Below are 18,746 nucleotides of genomic sequence, written 5' to 3' on the forward strand. Positions count from 1 at the left end.
GGTAGCTTTCCCCCCATCCCTAAATCCTGGTCCTGTTTATTACGTTTATTTGTATTCTGTCTCCTGTAGTCACACTGTCTTTAGGAAATTGTGTCTAGCCCTAGCTACACATACCAAGGTTGAATGTATATTATTTACCTGGTAACTTGGCAGCTAGAAATCTTAGTTTCTGTCCTGAGTGGGAGTTAGCAGAGAAGGATAGCAATCCCCATCCTCCCTCTCTTTTATACATGAAAATGCACACGCCCCCATTTGTTTCATCCCATACATTATCATGGCTTCAGGTGTTCCATGGCTGTACTGCTTTGAGATTTTCAGTTTCAGCTGCTTTTACATTCTTTCTTTCTCCTTAGGCTGCCTTACAAGCCTGCTGCAACTAAAAATCTCTATTCAAAAACATCATTTAGACTGGAAATTTCATCACATGTGTGATGCCGCAGATTACTCACTTAAAGGGTAGAAATGTTTAGGAAAAGTTAAGGATTTTAATTCAGCACTGACTATGAAAGCTCATGTTTAAGAACAAGTTTTCCTAAAGAGAGTTTTTGCCATCAAAACCTAGTTTTGGGAAAGTTTAGGTGTTTCTACTGTACATGGATAACACGTGTGTTTACCTAAGTCTAGAAGCTTTTGAAAAGCCATTGCATTAATATACTTTATATTAATTGAACATTTCAATGGATTTTTTTTTGCCATCCTAATCACCTCTGTGTAAAAGCCTGAGGTAGTTGAGACATACGTTTGTGTTTCTGCTTTTTGTTTCACAATTCACAGTTCAAAACTTCCCAACTGGGCGTTTTAAGAGGGCCGAGTAGCCAGGGAAAGTTTGTTGTTCCTGAGCAGATGATGACTGAACTGCTTATCTTTTCCACCTGCAATTCAAGGGATAAGAATGGTGTCTAAGTGACTTCTAGTTTGCCTTTTGCAAAATATTTTAATGCAGTTATATTATTGATAAGTTGAGAAGTGCACATAATAAAATGCGTCTTTTCTAACATCTGAAACTTGTCTGACCCTAACTTCTTTTGGGTATGGCTTAGTCTGTACCTTTTATTTTTTTTTTTAGATGGAGTGTCGCCCTCTGTCACCTGGGCTGGAGTGCAGTGGTGTGTTCTCAGCTCACTGCAACCTCCACCTCCCAGGTTCAAGTGATTCTCCTGCCTCAGCCTACCGAGTAGCTGAGATTACAGGCACCCGCCATCACGCCCAGCTTATTTTTTGTATTTTCAGTAGAGATGGGGTTTCACCATGTTGGCCAGGCTGGTCTTGAACTCCTGACCTCGTGATCCACCCGCCTTGGCCTCCCAAAGTGCTGAGATTACAGGCGTGAGTCACTGTGCCCAGCCTATACTTTTTTTCCAGCCATATTCTAGTCTTTTATATGAGATACCTTTGCAAGCAGCAGTATTACTTTACTTTTGTAAAGATTGTTTAATATATTGGTTAAATGAGCCAATTATTTAGGCCTCATTTCTTTATCCTTAATACTTTTGCCTAAACACACTATATTCAGTGTAAATCATTAGAAAACAGATTAATGATAAGACTGTGGTTCTAAATGAGGTACTAATATTGATTGACAAATACTACCAAACATTATAAACTCTGATCATGCTAAAATATGAAATTAGCTGGTTTCAGTGTATTTGGCTTTTGAATAACATTTTGTAAATATGCTGTAAGGCATCGGACAACTCCAGGAGTTATGAGATTCCAAGTAACGCTTACTTTGCATGACTCTGATTCTTCATTGCAAACTGTAGTTTTGAGAATGCTAAATGCATCGCATGCCATAAGCCTTTTGGATTGCTCATTAGTGAATTGTAATTTCACACTTCATTTAAAATATTCTTAAACATTCTCTCACAGTAAAAGGTTTCACACGGTAATTAAAAGACCCAGTTAACGAAGTCTGAGAAGTCTGATTTCCTCATGGGGAGTGATTTTGCTAAATTGTAGCATTTCAATTAATATAATAGAATTTGCCAAATATAAGTTTTGTATTGCTGTGACCCAAAATATTATTGCTTGGTGAAAAGTGGAATAGTATTTCATCTTGGGAAATAAATAAGCCTTTAACTTTTTTTTTCCCCTTTGGTGTAGATTGAGGATGAGCTTTTTAATCCAGATTATGTGGAGGTTGACCGGATAATGGACTTTGCACGTAGCACAGATGACCGGGGAGAGGTAACAGGAGATCATTTGTATTACAAAGTGGTGATTCAGGCAACCCATACATGTTTATAGAGAAGATGGTAGAATCCTAGACCTGGTCTTGGTCAGAGCCTTGGACTGTGACACACTTGGTCTAAATTTAACTGAAACTTAATGATTTATTATTAGTTTTATGACTTAATAGTGCTAAATATGTTTTATGTTTAGTCTGAGAACTTTTTTAAAAAATTAATTTTCAATATGAAAGAAATACATTGACATTTTGCACAATTCCACAATATTATAAAGAATTCAGTACATTTTGGTATAAATCTGTCATGTAGCATAAAGTATCCTTATATAATTGAGTGTCTCTTGTGGCAGAATGGAGTTTAAGGTTATTTAGAATTGGGCATCATTAGTGAAGTTGATGAATTCATTTAATGTGCTACACAGAGCCTAATAAACATTATTTCTCTTAAAAGATCCTAGTCTCAACACTCTTATTTTGCTTTGTAAAACTCTGTGAGATTATAAGGGATATTTGATAGGGAAGTAAGAATGAAGACAAGTGTAGTGACTTCTGAGTATTGTGTCTTGATAATGATGTGCCCACCCACCATGAGTTGTATCCCTCCTGGCTTCTCCATGTAAATTGAATTTTGTATATACAGTGTTTGGATCTTGCTTTTCTAGGGAGGGTCTGCAAAGAACTCTGATTTTCTTCCAAATTCTGTGTCATGACACTCTATGATGTTTCCAAGACCATATCTGTAACATGATCTTTACTTTTCTAATTTTCCCTAGTTATACTTCAAAAAATTGTTTCATAGCATATTTACATTGTACAGCAAATATTTTTCACATCACGACTAGGTCAGTGTACCTTGGTCCTGAAGTGAAGGTCAACAAACCCAAGTGTTTTCTAGAGGAAAGACAAAGGAAATCCTGTTGATCTGCATTACCTGAAATATTTTGCCCTCCACCCTTATAAAGCTCAAATATGTTACTTTAATATGATTGGATACAAACAGTATCACTCTTTTTAAGGAAAAGGTAGAGATCCTAATAAATTTAAGTCTATGTCTCATTTTTTAAGAAACCAGCCAATTATGTAAACATTTAAATATGCTAAGATGATTTACCATGTAAGTCTGAATCAAACTCCTGATGAATGATTTGTACAGATAAAAAAAATCTCAAATTCAGCCTTGCTATTTACTAGCTAGTTCTTTATACTTCTTGGCTTTCGAACATCACTTACCAATGATTTTGACAAAAGGCTAATTTGTTCTGATAACGCCCAATAATACTGTTTCCTGTTTAGTTGAGATTCTTAACTAGGAACAGCTGTTTGTGGCCATAGTTTTTAAATTTCTGTCAATTCAGGCTTACTCATGCTGGGATAATGTCTATTGATAAATGAAGTAGAGCATGCTTTTCCTTAATGTATATGTAAATATACATAAGCATGTATATACACATACATATGTGTATGTATAAGCATATATATACACATACATATGTATAAACATATACACATGTATATGTATAAGCATATATATACACACATATGTATATGTATAAACATATATATACACATATATATGTATATGTATGTATGTGGTCAAATGAATTCAATTCTGATTTATTTAAATCTGGTCCAGCCTGTGACTCACTATCTGGTGAAGTGGTGTTCACTTCCTTATGAAGACAGCACGTGGGAGCGGAGGCAGGACATAGATCAAGCAAAGATCGAGGAGTTTGAGAAACTAATGTCCAGGGAGCCGGAAACAGAGCGTGTGGTAAGATGGTAGAGAATTTAATTTGAAAATAGCATAGTGGTGTAGTCTTTGGGAAACCACTAATGGGATTTACTATATTTGAAACAGGAGCGACCTCCTGCTGATGATTGGAAGAAATCGGAGAGTTCCAGGGAGTATAGAAACAATAACAAACTCAGGGAATACCAGTTGGAGGGAGTAAACTGGCTACTTTTCAATTGGTACAACATGTATGTAAAACAAGTTTTTCTTCACTTTTAAATGTATCTGTAGTTCCTTTCCTTTAGTTATTGAAAATAATAAAAAAGAACTTAATGCTTTAACTCTAATAAGAGCTTTTTTAAAAAACAAGCATTGAAAATATGTGTAATATTTAATAAATATTAATACAGAGATTGATATAAGTATGTAAAAATAATTTTTATTCTTTGAGAATTTTGTTTGAAAATATATTTTATTGAATCTAAGAGAACATCTAAAGCCTTTGGGTATGCATTTGTGGGTACAATGGTATATATTTTGTGAAATGACAGCAATGTCTCATATCCATACTCATTAAACTTTTGTACTTCATTTTCCTCCTAAAGGCGAAACTGCATTTTAGCAGATGAAATGGGTTTGGGAAAAACTATCCAGTCCATTACATTTCTCTATGAGATATATTTGAAAGGAATCCATGGCCCTTTTTTAGTAATTGCCCCATTGTCCACAATCCCCAACTGGGAAAGGGAATTCCGAACCTGGACAGAGTTGAACGTGGTTGTGTATCATGGGAGTCAAGCTAGTCGTCGGACCATTCAGTTGTATGAAATGTACTTCAAAGATCCCCAGGTAAACCTTCACACGTTGTATTCTTTGTACTTATTCTGTGCATTTTAAGGTGTTAAAAAATGTCAAAGTCTTGGTGACTTGGGAAGGTCTAAATTTTGCCAAATTGAGAAATTTGCTTTAGATATCTGACTCAATTTACATTTGTATTATCTTTCTGTGTCTATGAAAACAGCTCTTTATTTTTATAGCTTTGGTTTTTCTGATTATTAGATTAGAAGGAATGAAATTTTTTGCCTTGGACGATCACTGAAATCCATTTAATGCTTTGATATGTTAATTAGTTTTATTTTGCAAGCCTAAGAGAAAACTAAACAAGAAATGGTAATATTAAATGTGAAAAGAAAGAATATTTTATTATGCTATTGCTAGAAGTGAAAAATAGTAAGCATGTAAAAAGTCCTTGAAATATATGACACATTGAATGAAGCACATCCCAAGGGAGAAATTTATGCTTTGGCTGTTAGTAGCAATTGCTTTAATTTTTTCTTACTCTAGTTACCTGTATGCCATTAGTGTGTATCAACAGTGAAGCGTTATAAATGACATGATAAGGAAGAATAATATGTACTAAAATAGTTTTATGTTATGGGTAGTAAATGGAAGTCCTGTAAATAGGATCTTTGCTATATATATGCTATACATATATATATATATATATATATATAGCAAACACATCTATATATATAGATGTGTGTGTGTGTGTGTTCTAAGTATAAAATCTGACCTACAGTTAAATAACTAAAGGAGAAAAAATATTCAAATCTGTGTTTATCTTTAGATTTGGGAAATTATAAATTCTGTCCTACGTGAATGTGTGACTAGAATGGGTACACTTAGTGGTAATTGATGCACGTGCTCTATTAGGAAATTAGATCCAAAATTTACTGACAGTTTTCTCATTTGTTTTACAATTCTGTTTTACCATATCGTTTAAAACCGCCAAAATAACTTGAAAACAGAATGTATGTCACCTAAAATAAAGAGGTCTCCAAAGGGATAAATACGTATGTTTTATGCTATTTATTCATCCTTAAAGTTATTTATGTAATCATTAATGCTTAATAATAATTCAGGGTTGTTCTTATAGGGTCGAGTGATAAAGGGGTCCTATAAGTTTCATGCCATCATCACTACATTTGAGATGATTTTGACTGATTGTCCTGAGCTGCGGAATATTCCATGGCGCTGTGTAGTCATTGATGAAGCCCACAGGCTGAAGAACAGGAACTGCAAGCTGTTGGAGGGACTCAAGATGATGGACTTGGTCAGTGATCATATTGGTGATTGCACTGAACCTGAATAGAATTTTTTGTGACTTGATAGTCCCATTGCTCAGAATTTGATGCCTGTGAACAGTATTTGAAAAGCTTGTCAAATATTGTGATATATTCTCTGGAATTTTCAGTTATTCAAAAGTTGTTGCCTTTTGGATTCTTCCATTGTTGGCTAGTGTCTGTTAAACAGTTGTATTATAGCAGAGTGTAATCATGATATCTTCACCAAAGTGAGTTTCAAGTATTTGTTTCACCCTTTGTTCATAAATACAGGTTGATCATACCAAATACAAAAATCCCAGAATCCAAAACGTTTTGAGTAGCCACATAATGCTAAAAGGAAATGCTCATTGGAGCATTTTGGATTTTGGATTTTCTCATTTGGGATGTTCAGCCCGTAAGTATAAATGCAGATATTCCAAAATCTAAAAATATCTGAAATCTGCAACACTCTGGTCCCAAGAATTTTGGATAAGGGATACATAACCTGTGCTGCCATTTCATTAACTGTTGGGCCAAGCTTTACTTCAGTGATGATAGTCCAGTTATTTTCCAGTGCTCATAAGTTTTGCCATACTGTGGCCAGCAGGACTTGTAGATGCAAGTTCTCAATGAGTTGGGTAGGATATCTGGGGTTGGTTTAGTTCACACAGATGCTTAGACGTTTGGGGCATTACAGTGCCTCAGATTTGATCTGGAGTTTTACACCACACTTATCCCATAGTCTTCCAGCTTCCCAAGAGATGACCAGGTCTTCCTGATTAGATTTTCTAGATTTTTTTTCAGTGGGAACATCATGGAATAACATATCGTAGGAGTAGAAGGATTTGATTTATTTTCTGTCTGATACTGCTGTGTGTGATTTCCTAGTGGGAATTGCAACATGACCTGTCATCCTCAGGCTTCTTTTCACTCCATAGTTTATATAGTGGTTATGATCACATATTTTATTTTTAATGTACATTTTGAAAGCAAAGCTACTGTCATTTAGTATGCCTTGGATGATTTGATGAGTTTCATGGAAGTACAAAAAGGGTTTTAAAGTATTTTTAATGCGAATTTCTGTAGGCTAATTTGATCTTTTGTTAACTGAGAGTTTGAGATGAGAAGGAGTGTTCTGTGTATTCATGGCCATATGTTTTTAGCTGAAGACTGGTATTACCAAAAAACACCTAAAAGCTTTTTGTTGCAGCTGATTCTCTGAAGCAGCTTATTTTATTCTTAAAGAGATTAGATTTGCCAGCTATGCATTTAGTTTAAAACAAACAAAATCTAGTTTTGCTTAAAGGAAAAAGTCTGACTGAATTATCCTATTTAGGATGGGATTTCCCAATTTTCTTCCTAATGAATTATTATTAAAGCTATCCTAAGATCTGTCTCAAAGCATTTGACTATTATTTGGTGGCCAATCCACAAAACAGGTGAGAGCACTTAGAAACAGTGAATAGACTCAGGGACCTTGGTAAGCATATGGAAAAGGGAAACTCTGTGTTTGTATTTGTTCACTCCAGGAGATACTTAGGAATTAAAATGAAGTAAATTTGTATTTGCAGGTAAACACTAATGCTTGTGATATAATCTAAATATATCTTCTCAGTAGGGATCCACCTTCATAGTTTTCTACTAAGAGACAGTTATGTCACCATTTCCTGAAGGCTTAAACAGTCATCTGACTGAACTTATCTGAGTTGTGTTCTATTATTAGTTCATGTGTTCCCAGATAGTAGATTCTTACTGTAAAACATTATTTCATTGGTGAGTACACATTAATTTAACTCCATCAACATCAAACAGTCTGATTGTCATTGGGCTATTTTTTTTTTTAATTTAAGTTCCAGGGTACACGTGCAGAATGTGCAGGTTTGTTACATAGGTATACATGTGCCATGTTGGTTTGCTGCACCCATCAACTTGTCATTTACATTAGGTATTTCTCCTAATGCTATCCCTCCCCCAGCCCCCCACAATCTTTGGGCTATTTCAAAGAGTTTTCTATTATTTATACTAACATTTGATTAATGGATTAGAATCTGTTATCCAAATAATTTTCCTATTACATATTGCAGTGTTCTTAAGCTTTTTCGCATAATGGCACATATAGAAAATGATAGTAGTTGAATGCCACACTCGGGTAAAAAGAGAAGGCTGCCCACTGCCACGGGACACCACTAGTCCTGGGTGTCCTGACCTTCCCCAAGGACTTACAACCTGTAAGGCTCACCAACTGGGAAGCTCTGATTAGCACATGAACAAAATATTTATTTTTCTAATGGTGAAGTATTTTTATTTGAGAAGAAATGTTTTTACACATTACTGTTGTTCAGAATATAATTATATTTGTCCAATTCTGAACAACTCGTTGTCTGGTCTTTAAATCCTTACTTAAAATAAGCATCTTGAGAACTTAGCCACTTTCTACTTTTTATTCTTTCCTAGAATAAGTCACAGTCAAAATAGTGGGTCATAACTATATCCAACTATGGCACAGGCCATAGGGATCTGCTGTTACCTGCACTAGACTTAGTTGTGATGAAAATGCGCTTGATGGGGATTATCTCCAAGTGCATTCCCAGAAAGGATGACCAATGAGTGTCTTCAGCTCTGCAGACACCAAGGAAATGTTTGTGAAGATGATACATTGAGGGGCAGTCACTGTCATCACAGTCCTCCACAGGAGCTCTGGGAAAGCAACCATCTTGTTGTCCCCCATCCACGAAGAGGGGATGCTTTGGAGATCATGGTAGTTCTTCATTGATTCTAGTATCTCTTTCATTGTCAGGAAACCTGACACAAAGAGTCTGCTTAAAATGAAATTAAATGGACATCACTTCATCAGAGCTAAAAAGAATGGTAACGTTGTCAAGGCAAAAGCACATCTGCTGGCATAGGTGGAGGTGATAAGCCCCATCACCTGAGTTTTTTACATGATGTTTTGTGAGACTGTGCATAGTAATCGTGTATTTTTTAATTGTTACCCACTTTCAAATTGATACCTAGTTTTATTCCACTATTTGTAGGTAACTGTATGAAAGGATTTTGTGTATAATCATTTGGTGTAACTAATTGAAGGGAAGCTGCATAAGAAAGGAGTTCTTTCCTTTTGTGAATAAGTTTATTTTGAAATTAATAAGTTAAAAAGTCTTTAACTTTTAAAATATTTGGTCAAGCAGTTAAGATTTAATTTAATGTAGTAATAAAGGATATGAAAAAACTGGGAGACATGATATCAATACAGTTCATCTACTGCAGTAACTCTTTCCTGATATGTGATGGGACTTAAAAATAAAGTTCTTACGTACTGTAATCCAGGACTTGGGTATGTCAGTGATTGTGTCCCAGGCTATCCACAAGTGTGGTGATACATTAGAAAAAAATTGATCGATTGATCCTTACTGTTTATGAATTTACTGAGTCTGAAGATGATGGTGGTCCATGAAACTTCCTCAGAGACTTTATTCAAAGGGAAGAGAAGGAGGAATACAAGCATATTGAACTCCTTCACCTACTTTCAAAGAGCTTCATTAACAGATATGACATGGTAGATATTAAGAAAATTGGCATGTTCGTACCCCATTTATCTAGTATTTACTGAGCGTATACTCTGCTTGGCAACCAAGACTTGTCAGATTCCAAGTTAAGTCAGAATATTGCTTTCTCAACTACTGGGAGGTATAATTACTTTCTGAAATAGTTTTGTTAGCTGTGCTGTGTACCACATGGCCAAAGTAGAAAATAATAGGGTTCTTAAGATTAATATCTCACTATTGTTAAGACTGGCCATTGTAAAACAGCTCTTCTGTATTGCATATATGAAAATAGGAGGACAGGGTACAACTGCATGAGGAAAGCTGGGGAAAGAGTTCGTAAACAGGAAGAATTAATTAAAGAAATACCTAACTTGGTTCAAAGAGACATAAATAGCATCTGATTAAAAAAAAGTGATTGTGGTATTTACAACCAAGATGACCTCTTTGCTAGTTGGAAATTTTTGCAGAACAAAATAGTTTTTCCTATGCTGTTGCATGTAGAACTTCTTTTGTCTCTATGAAGTGAGTCATACAGGAAGCGGATGGAGAGATGAGAGCACTGTTGATGTAGAGAGCAGAAAGAAGCATGCATGTTTCATCTGAGTCTAGGGATTCTAGGAAAAAATCTTAACTGGTGGGGATAAAAGCATTGAGACTTGGGGGACTTAAAAAGCCGTGATACTAAAATACTGACCTATAATCCCAGGAAGAAACAAAATGGCAAGACACATTTAAGGACCCTGTAGAGTTCTGGAGAGGACTGTCCATGGATCTGTTTACCTGACACAGAAACCGTGTCCTAATATCTCTGTTTTCATGCCTGATTCCTATACTTTGCATAGGGTAGATGAGTAGGAGTAGAACAGTGAGTGTCTAGTGAGAGGCTCTGGTTTTAAGAAAGTGTTTTTGTTACGATTTGGTTAGTGGCTTTCCTTGTGTTACCTCAGGAACACAAAGTGCTGCTGACGGGAACCCCACTCCAGAACACTGTGGAAGAACTCTTCAGCTTGCTTCATTTCTTGGAACCAAGTCGCTTCCCTTCAGAAACCACATTTATGCAAGAATTTGGTGATCTAAAAACAGAAGAGCAGGTATTTATCAGCTCCACTTTGTATTTCAGTTACAAAATTGAAGATTAGCCCATGAGATGGCAAAGTATTAAGTTATTTTAAAGTGTGATTATATTACAGTTTTTCCCACCTAGTACACAGAACCTTAGATACCCTTTCCTTGGACTTTCCAGGTCATCATCTTAAAGGTTTTCTTCTTTATTTGTCTTTTTGCTCTTGTGAAGAGCTGTTGAGATTTATAGAGAGGTTACATACTTGTTGATGTAATTTTCAGAGATAGCTGTGCTGTGCAGGTTGGTAGTTTTACTATGTATGTGTAATTTTGGGGATGATGTCAGATGCCACTGACGTTGGTAGACCTGTTTGCCTACTGCAGTTTTGAGTCTCTGTTCTTCTTTGTGAAGCATCTGTACTCAGCCACACTGCTTACTTCTTCAAGCCTACATATTTTCACTTTAGAAACTTAGGGCGTAACCACTGCACAGTATTTCTGTGAGAAATAAATGAAGCATTGTTTATAAAAAGTGCTTTGGCCAGGCGCGGTGGCTCATGCCTGTAATCCCAGCACTTTGAGAGGCTGAGGCGGGCGGATCACGAGGTCGGGAGTTTGAGACCAGCCTGGCCAATACGATGAAACCCCGTCTCTACTAAAAAAAATACAAAAATTAGCCGGGCGTGGTGGCGCACACCTGTAGCTCCAGCTACTCTGGAGGCTGAGGCAGGAGAATCACTTGAACCCGAGAGGCAGAGGTTGCAGTGAGCCGAGATCGCACCACTGCACTCCAGCCTGGGCGACAGAGTGAGACTTCGTCTCAAAAAAAAAAAAATGAAAAGGAAAGAAAAGTGCTAGGCTATTTTATATGCTGTAAGAGTTATGTGGGTATTAGTTATAATTTGTGTACTGTATTTGAAATAAATACGGAGATAGACTTGAAATCTTGGTTTTTATGTGCCCCCTCCCCTGACTTACTGTCTAAAACCTCTTAGATCAGTTCAGAGTAAGGTCTGTTTTGTTTTTCTTTTCTAAAATAAAAACTGTATGGATTACTCAGTTCTATTGCCAATCAATAGAAAAGAGAACCAGGGAGAGACATCTCTGCTGGCTTCTTCCTGCAGGGACTATATTGCTCCTGGCTCACTTCCTCTCATTCTTTAGCTCTCCCTAGAAAGAGCATTGCCATGACATTGTCTTGTCCCTCTTCTCTGTCTTCCCTATGGCTTAGGACAAACAGAAGGGAAAGCTACATGAATCAGTTGGATTTCTCCTGCTGGGTACTTTTCAAGCCTTCTGGCTGTTCAGGGCTCCTGGATGGGTGAAATAGTTCATTTGACATAGAATCATCCAACCTTCATGCACTGCTCTTATGAAAGCTGAGAGATGAGCTCCTTCATACTCTCACTGGGATGGTTAATGAATGAGATAATCCTGATGTTTCATGTTAGAATATGTTTTAACTTGCAAGCAAATCATGACACCAGTATTTACTTAAGGTCATTTTTTAGGTGCAAAAACTTCAAGCTATTCTAAAGCCAATGATGTTGAGACGTCTCAAAGAGGATGTAGAAAAGAACTTGGCCCCCAAAGAAGAAACTGTTATTGAAGTTGAGCTAACAAACATTCAGAAGAAATATTACCGAGCCATCCTTGAGAAGAATTTCACATTTCTTTCCAAAGGCGGTGGGCAAGCTAATGTACCTAACCTATTAAACACTATGATGGAATTGCGGAAGTGCTGCAATCATCCGTACCTTATCAATGGTAAGCCTGCCCTGCTGGCGAACTTGCTTAAGTGACGATTGAAGCACCAGAAATCCCTTTCTGCCCCCAGACTGGGGATTTCATGGTGTATAGTCATTCCTGTCTCCTGTCCACTCAGCATGGGTTTCACCAGCTTCCCACTTTCTGTGATGCCTCCTCCTGTGATTGCTGAAGGTGAGTGACCATTGCCCCAGCAATCCCTGAAGTGGAATCTCACCTTGCCTTTCTCCTACATCCCTGTGCTTGAAAAGAGGCATTAGTGTTCCATGGCTAGAAGTCATCTGAAGTGCTAACAGCCAAAGTGAAATGAGCCCCTAATGGAGGTTTTCTTGGGGTGTGTGTATTTAAATCAGAGATGTTAAAGAGGAACTTAGGTGTGGGCAGACAACTATCAGCTGTCTCAAGCCTTTGATAGAAAATGTCCTCATCTTCCTCAGTCCAGAGTCATCTAGCACCTCTGTCCTCTGAGAACAAAAAAATTAACTTAAAGCTTTGATAATTTATGGCCCTCCTCTTTTCTTAACTAAATTCATAGTGTTATATAACTCATGGCTTAAAGCCTTGATTATGTATTTTTGGAAATCATTAAGGTGATAAATACTTCATGCTTATGTTGTATAAGATACTCTGGAGAATGCAAAGGTAAATAAGAAGGGAGCATTCGCCACAAGCAGTCTTCAGTTAGCTGAGAGATTGAGATTGGGGGAGTCTTTAGAAGGAGATGGCCTTTTAAGGCAAGTCTGCAGGGGTAGAAAGGATTTTGCAAGGCAGAGTTAGAAAAAGAAAAGATGGGCCGGGTGCGGTGGCTCACGCTTGTAATCCCAGCACTTTGGGAGGCCGAGGCGGGCGGATCACGAGGTCAGGAGATCGAGACCACGGTGAAACCCTGTCTCTACTAAAAATACAAAAAAAAAAAATTAGCCAGGCGTGGTGGCGGGCGCCTGTAGTCCCAGCTACTCGGAGAGGCTGAGGCAGGAGAATGGCGTGAACCTGAGAGGTGGAGCTTGCAGTGAGCCGAGACTGCGCCACTGCACTCCAGCCTGGGCGACAGAGCGAGACTCCGTCTCAAAAAAAAAAAAAAAGAAAAAAGAAAAAGAAAAGATGTTTAGGCTGAAGTAATGATACAAGCAAAGAGGAGGGGATCAGGGAAACAATGAGGAACTTGCCCAAAGTAAAAGGCACACATAAGAAATGCACCTTAGACATGCTTGGATCCTGCTGCAGAATTCCTTAAACCCTAGTGCATGGAACCTCCACTCTACTCTGCAGGCAGCGAAGAACCACGACTAGCGTTTGAGCTGAGCATTGATTAGAAATATGATTCAGGGTGATGCGTCAGGCAACATTGCATAAAAAGGATGGGAGGAGGAAAGACAGACAAGCAGAAGGACCAGCTCAGAGGCTATTATATTCTGGGCAGAAGTTAATGTGGGTTAAAGAAAGGTGGTGGCAGGCTAATTTGGGAGACTTGTACACAATGATAGTTGGCTAGCAGTGCAATTAGATTCCTTTCCAAGGAAGAGGGAGCACAACCTGGTCTGTCTTTTCACAGTCTATGATGTTCAAGGACAGCTAATTTAAAGAATTTCTAATCTTTCCCCTTTTAATAACGTATAACTCATCAGCCACCCTAGATTCAGAAGTCTCCGTTACTAATGGACAGAGTAGTCCACTCCTGGAAGACAGTCTTAGAGTGTTGCACCTGGGATCATTGGTGTGATGTGATGAATCAGTGTATTTCTTTTATATATACTTTTATATATATATATATATATATATATATATATATATATATATATACATATACACACACACACATTTTTTTTTTTCTTGAGATAGGGTCTCACTCTGGCACCCAGGCTGTAGTGCAGTGGCACGATCTCGGCTTACTGCAGCCTCGACCTCCCAGGCTCGTGCATCCCTCCCACCTCAGCCTCCTGAGTAGCTGGGACTACAGGCATGCGCCACAATGCCCAGCTAATTTTTTTTGTATTTTTTGTAGAGATGGGGTTTCTCCATGTTGCCCAGGCTGGTATCGAACTCCTGAGCTCAAGTGATCTGCCTACCTCAGCCTCCCAAAGTGCTGGGATTACAGGTGTGAGCCACTGCACCTGGCCAGTGAATTTCTTTTTGTGCTTTTAGTTTTGTCTTCTAAAGAGAGTATCATGTGTGATGATTATGTGTCTGATACTGCCAACCTGCTAATCACAGTATGTTTAGGAGCTTGTGCAGCCGTTATGGTGAGTGTTAACTAGCCAGGTCGTGAGTTGGCGAGACAGAGCTTAGGGCAACTGATGGAGCGAGATGAGGACACGTGTGTGCATGCACTGTGCACATACATGGGTTTGCATTTAGTAGCTGGTACAAAAGAAAATAAATAATAGCCTCCAAGGGGAAAGAAAAGAAAAGAAGATACAAAAGGGTTTGAATGCTACCAGCAGGATGTGTGTGAAAGGGGAGATCTCAGCAATGGTAGTTAGATTGCCACCCCCAGTTCCATCAAGTTTACCCTGTTTGGTCGTATGTTAATTATATGCATTGAACATTGTGGGTTGTTTTCCCCCAAAACACACCTGGTGTGTCTCTTCCTTTGCTGATTGCTTTCCAGGGTCATCCTCTATAGCATATTTGTTCGCCAGGAGCCTCTTAGGACTCCCTAAGGCTTGGCAGATGTGGCAGTTGTCCTAATTGGTCACACCTTGAAGTTAGCTTTTCTGTCCTGACAAGAAATGTCTGTTAAGCAGGTGTCTTTGTCCTTAAATTTGGGGAAGTTATAGTGAAAAAGTATAGATAACATACAAACTAAGCGCACACAGCTGCCCAGATAACTTACGTAGACATTGTATCGTGTAGAGGTTGCTCCAGTGCCAGTACTGTTCATTCTCATCCACAGTCTGGAGTAAAAACATATATCCAGCATTTAAAAGGAAATTCTTTAATTTGGGAGATTGCATTGAAATTTGAATTGGTTATGGCAGAGTAAAGAAGCCTCAATCAGCATTCAACAAAACACAACATTTCCAGGATTATGAAAAATAGAAGCAATTTTATATGTATGAGTTGAAAGCTTATGTATGAGTTATTGGCTCAAGCTTTATTTCAATGGAATTTCCAATTTTTAGGTTTTGTAATGTGAAGTTAAGAATAATGTTGAAAACATGTCCAAGGTACCCTGCTGGTTAGAGCTGACTTAAGAGTTGTTGCTGGTTATTGTTTGAGGCAGGGGGTGTGTAGAGAAGAGTGGTCAAAAAAGAAAACAAGAATGAGGCTTACATGATGGAGTGAATTTCAGAGAGAAAATAGTAACTTTTTCTTTCTGGTATTCGTCAAGAACAAAATATGTTCTTGTTTGTTCATGGCTTTGATATAGCTAGAGGACATTACAGTTACTGTCCCAACAGTGACCATCTGTTGAAGTGAAAAGACTTCAAGCTGTAAGTGAGTGCACACTTGTTTCAAGTTGCCTTTGATATACACACTTTCCAGTGTAGTACCAGCCATACATTAATTTAGGGCGGAACCAACAAAGTGTTTTGGGTTGTCATGACCTATTTCCAGTTAATTTTTGGATTGATGTTTAACAAATTGGGTATCAAACATTAATTGGTAATCTTGAAAATTTAGCTGTGACACCACAAGGTAGCAGTTGCTTTGCTCCCCAACACTCTTCCCACCCTCTTTCCTTCCATGTTGCCACAATAAAACGTCAAGACAATCGTATAGGAAAGATATTTGCTGATACTATTTTTAAATGAAATATTATTAGTATAAACTGGCTGCCAGTTGTAAGAACCTGAATTCATAACAGAGAGCTGAATTAATTAATTCAGCAGTAGCTTTTGTCAGGTAAGAAAGAATGCATTTTTTTCTGACTATTCTTTTTGATAGTATAAAAAGGCAAAAATTATTTTTTAATCTCTGAATAAATTTAAAATTAAAATTCTCTGCAAATTTTACTGAATTATTTATGTTAAAAAAATTTAACTGAAACCCAAACATCTGATGTTTATTTTGTCAAAATGGTTATTTCCTTTTTGAAAAATATTGGCCATTAATTTGTTTTAAATGGCTAAAATACTATATTTTATATTGTGGATTTTAACTTAGTATGGACAAAAAATAATTAACCAAATATCATAAGAGTAAAATTTATTTCTGAATTTCAGAGCTTATGATGTATTGTACAACAAGAATACACTTGAAAGAGACCTGATGTAACATGTGCACTTAAATCTGTTTCCCCCGTCTTTTGGAGGGGCTTGTCCTGAATCTAGAATCTGGGTTTCTAAATTTCATGTTTTAAAAAATATTTAACTTTATTCAAGAACATTCTTGCTAATGCTCTTAAACAGCATTTTGCTCTTTACTCTTGCGTTTATTTTCCATACTTAAAGAAACATTCTGAATATTAGCTTTTCATTCACTTGGAAAAAGGAGTGAGGGCCAGTCTCCCTTCATAAGAAGTCAGTGTATTTTGTGGAAGGCCTTAGTGCTTGGGAAGACATTAAGTGACTTTAATCTGTTCTCAGTAAATTATTTGTTGATTAATAATTAACAGGCTGTATTTCTGCATTTGACTGTGCCATAAGGTAATTTCTACATGCAGCCTTAAAGTACAGATAGGATTGCACTTTTGTTACATCTGTGCTTGTTGCAGCAGTACCATGTGAGAGGCTGTGGTTGTCTGTCCCACTGACCCAACCTTTAAAGCCTCTTTGAGGTTTATGTATCCCCATCTTGTGTATAGTTAGTTCACATGTTAAAAACCAGTGGTAGGAAGGTAGTTTTAAGTTTCTGGCACAGTTAAATTCTGGGAAACAATTCCATTAAGATGAAAGTGTGTGTATTTTCTGAAGAATAGTTGAGCACATCCTCCACCTTCAGGGAAAGGAGCTGAACACAACAACTATGTCCTGATTAACCCCAGAGGCAGGAGGAGGCCAGACCAATGCTGCGTAATTCTAGTTAAGCCACCTAAGCAGTTGAAGGAAGCTTAGCCTGCTGCTTCCTAAATAAGCGTGTGTCAGGCAGGGATGTCCTGGGCCATCTTTCCTTAGGAAGATGTCATCTTCTTGAGGCCTCTTTCCAATGTACCCAAGTCTTTGGACTAGCAAAAATCCATGTGGGGCTATGAGGGGGAAAAGAAGGGTTTAAGCATGGAAGTCTTGTGTCAAACACTTAAAGGTTTGTTTGTTTTTAATTTTAAAAGATTTGGATAGTTCAAGATAGAATTTTTTTATCTTAGGAAAAATTTCCAGATGGGAACGAATGTGGAGGGAGATTTAGAGATTACAATAGATGTATGCTTAGGTCCCCCACAAATATTCCAAGAAATTGTCCTGGAAATAAATTCCTCTTTTTGTAGTTCCTTTGCCTATATTAATATGCAATTATAGACCCAAACTACTATTGCTCTTACACTGTGATTGTTAGGACTCCATTCCTTTGTTTTTTCATTTCGGAACAGATTTTGTTGTGTTTATGTTCAGCTAGTAAACATTTCTTCATTTCTTTAGCAATTTAGGTTCCAAATTTTCTGTAGGTATCTGGCCCTTGGCTTGTTTCTGCCACTTCTGGCTTGACAGTCTGTTGTTGAAATTCCGTTTTTACAGACAGCAAATATTTGTTTGTTGAAAAATGTGGTTTCCCCCCTAAATGACTCAATGTGTTGTGCTTAAAACTTTTATCCCTTTTGTACATCCACAGTTTTGTATAGACCCAACTATGAGTAAGTGGATGGATTCTTGTTCATAAGTAGGAGTTTGGTGTTCTGGTTCCTACAGTTTGCAATGGGTTTTGAGAGCAAGTTCATTGTTTTTAGTAATAAAAACCTTTTACAGTATTCACGTTATGCTGTCCAATCTCTGCAGGTGCTGAAGAGAAAATTTTGGAAGAGTTTAAAGAAACACACAATGCAGAGTCTCCAGATTTTCAGCTCCAGGCAATGATCCAGGCTGCTGGCAAGCTAGTGCTGATTGACAAGCTGCTGCCAAAACTGAAGGCTGGTGGCCACAGGGTGCTTATCTTTTCCCAGATGGTGCGCTGCTTGGACATACTGGAAGACTACCTCATTCAAAGACGGTGAGGACCACCATATCAGAATAATAAAAAGGAAATCTAAAATTACCTTCACAGGGCTCCAAGCAGTCCACCTAAAGGTGGAATCTATGATAAAGGGACTAGAATGGGGAAAATGCATCACATGTCATTTTTAAAACTATAGATGTACATGATGATTATTTTATATGATGACTACAGGAGGACACTGCATACTTTTTTAGGCAATTTTATTTCCCCATTGCCTTTATTTGAGTAGGGGAGAATAGTTCTTACTTAAAATTGAAATT

General features: G+C 37.5%; 1 protein-coding gene across 6 annotated transcripts in view; it reads left to right on the top strand.

Annotated features, from left to right (window-relative positions):
• The window catches only part of CHD7 (chromodomain helicase DNA binding protein 7), a 183,817-nt gene that overhangs the window by 134,254 nt on the left and 30,817 nt on the right, over positions 1 to 18,746 (top strand). For all 6 annotated transcript variants that reach the window (XM_030795497.1, XM_030795499.1, XM_030795498.1 and 3 more), the window contains 8 exons: positions 2,104 to 2,187; positions 3,822 to 3,959; positions 4,047 to 4,168; positions 4,526 to 4,769; positions 5,857 to 6,033; positions 10,518 to 10,661; positions 12,144 to 12,399; positions 18,270 to 18,480. In XM_030795497.1, coding sequence (XP_030651357.1) covers positions 2,104 to 2,187; positions 3,822 to 3,959; positions 4,047 to 4,168; positions 4,526 to 4,769; positions 5,857 to 6,033; positions 10,518 to 10,661; positions 12,144 to 12,399; positions 18,270 to 18,480 — 1,376 coding nt within the window. The remainder of the gene's footprint in view (positions 1 to 2,103; positions 2,188 to 3,821; positions 3,960 to 4,046; positions 4,169 to 4,525; positions 4,770 to 5,856; positions 6,034 to 10,517; positions 10,662 to 12,143; positions 12,400 to 18,269; positions 18,481 to 18,746) is intronic.

Source organism: Nomascus leucogenys, chromosome 16 (assembly GCF_006542625.1).
Source record: "Nomascus leucogenys isolate Asia chromosome 16, Asia_NLE_v1, whole genome shotgun sequence".
Classification (NCBI taxonomy): domain Eukaryota; kingdom Metazoa; phylum Chordata; class Mammalia; order Primates; family Hylobatidae; genus Nomascus; species Nomascus leucogenys.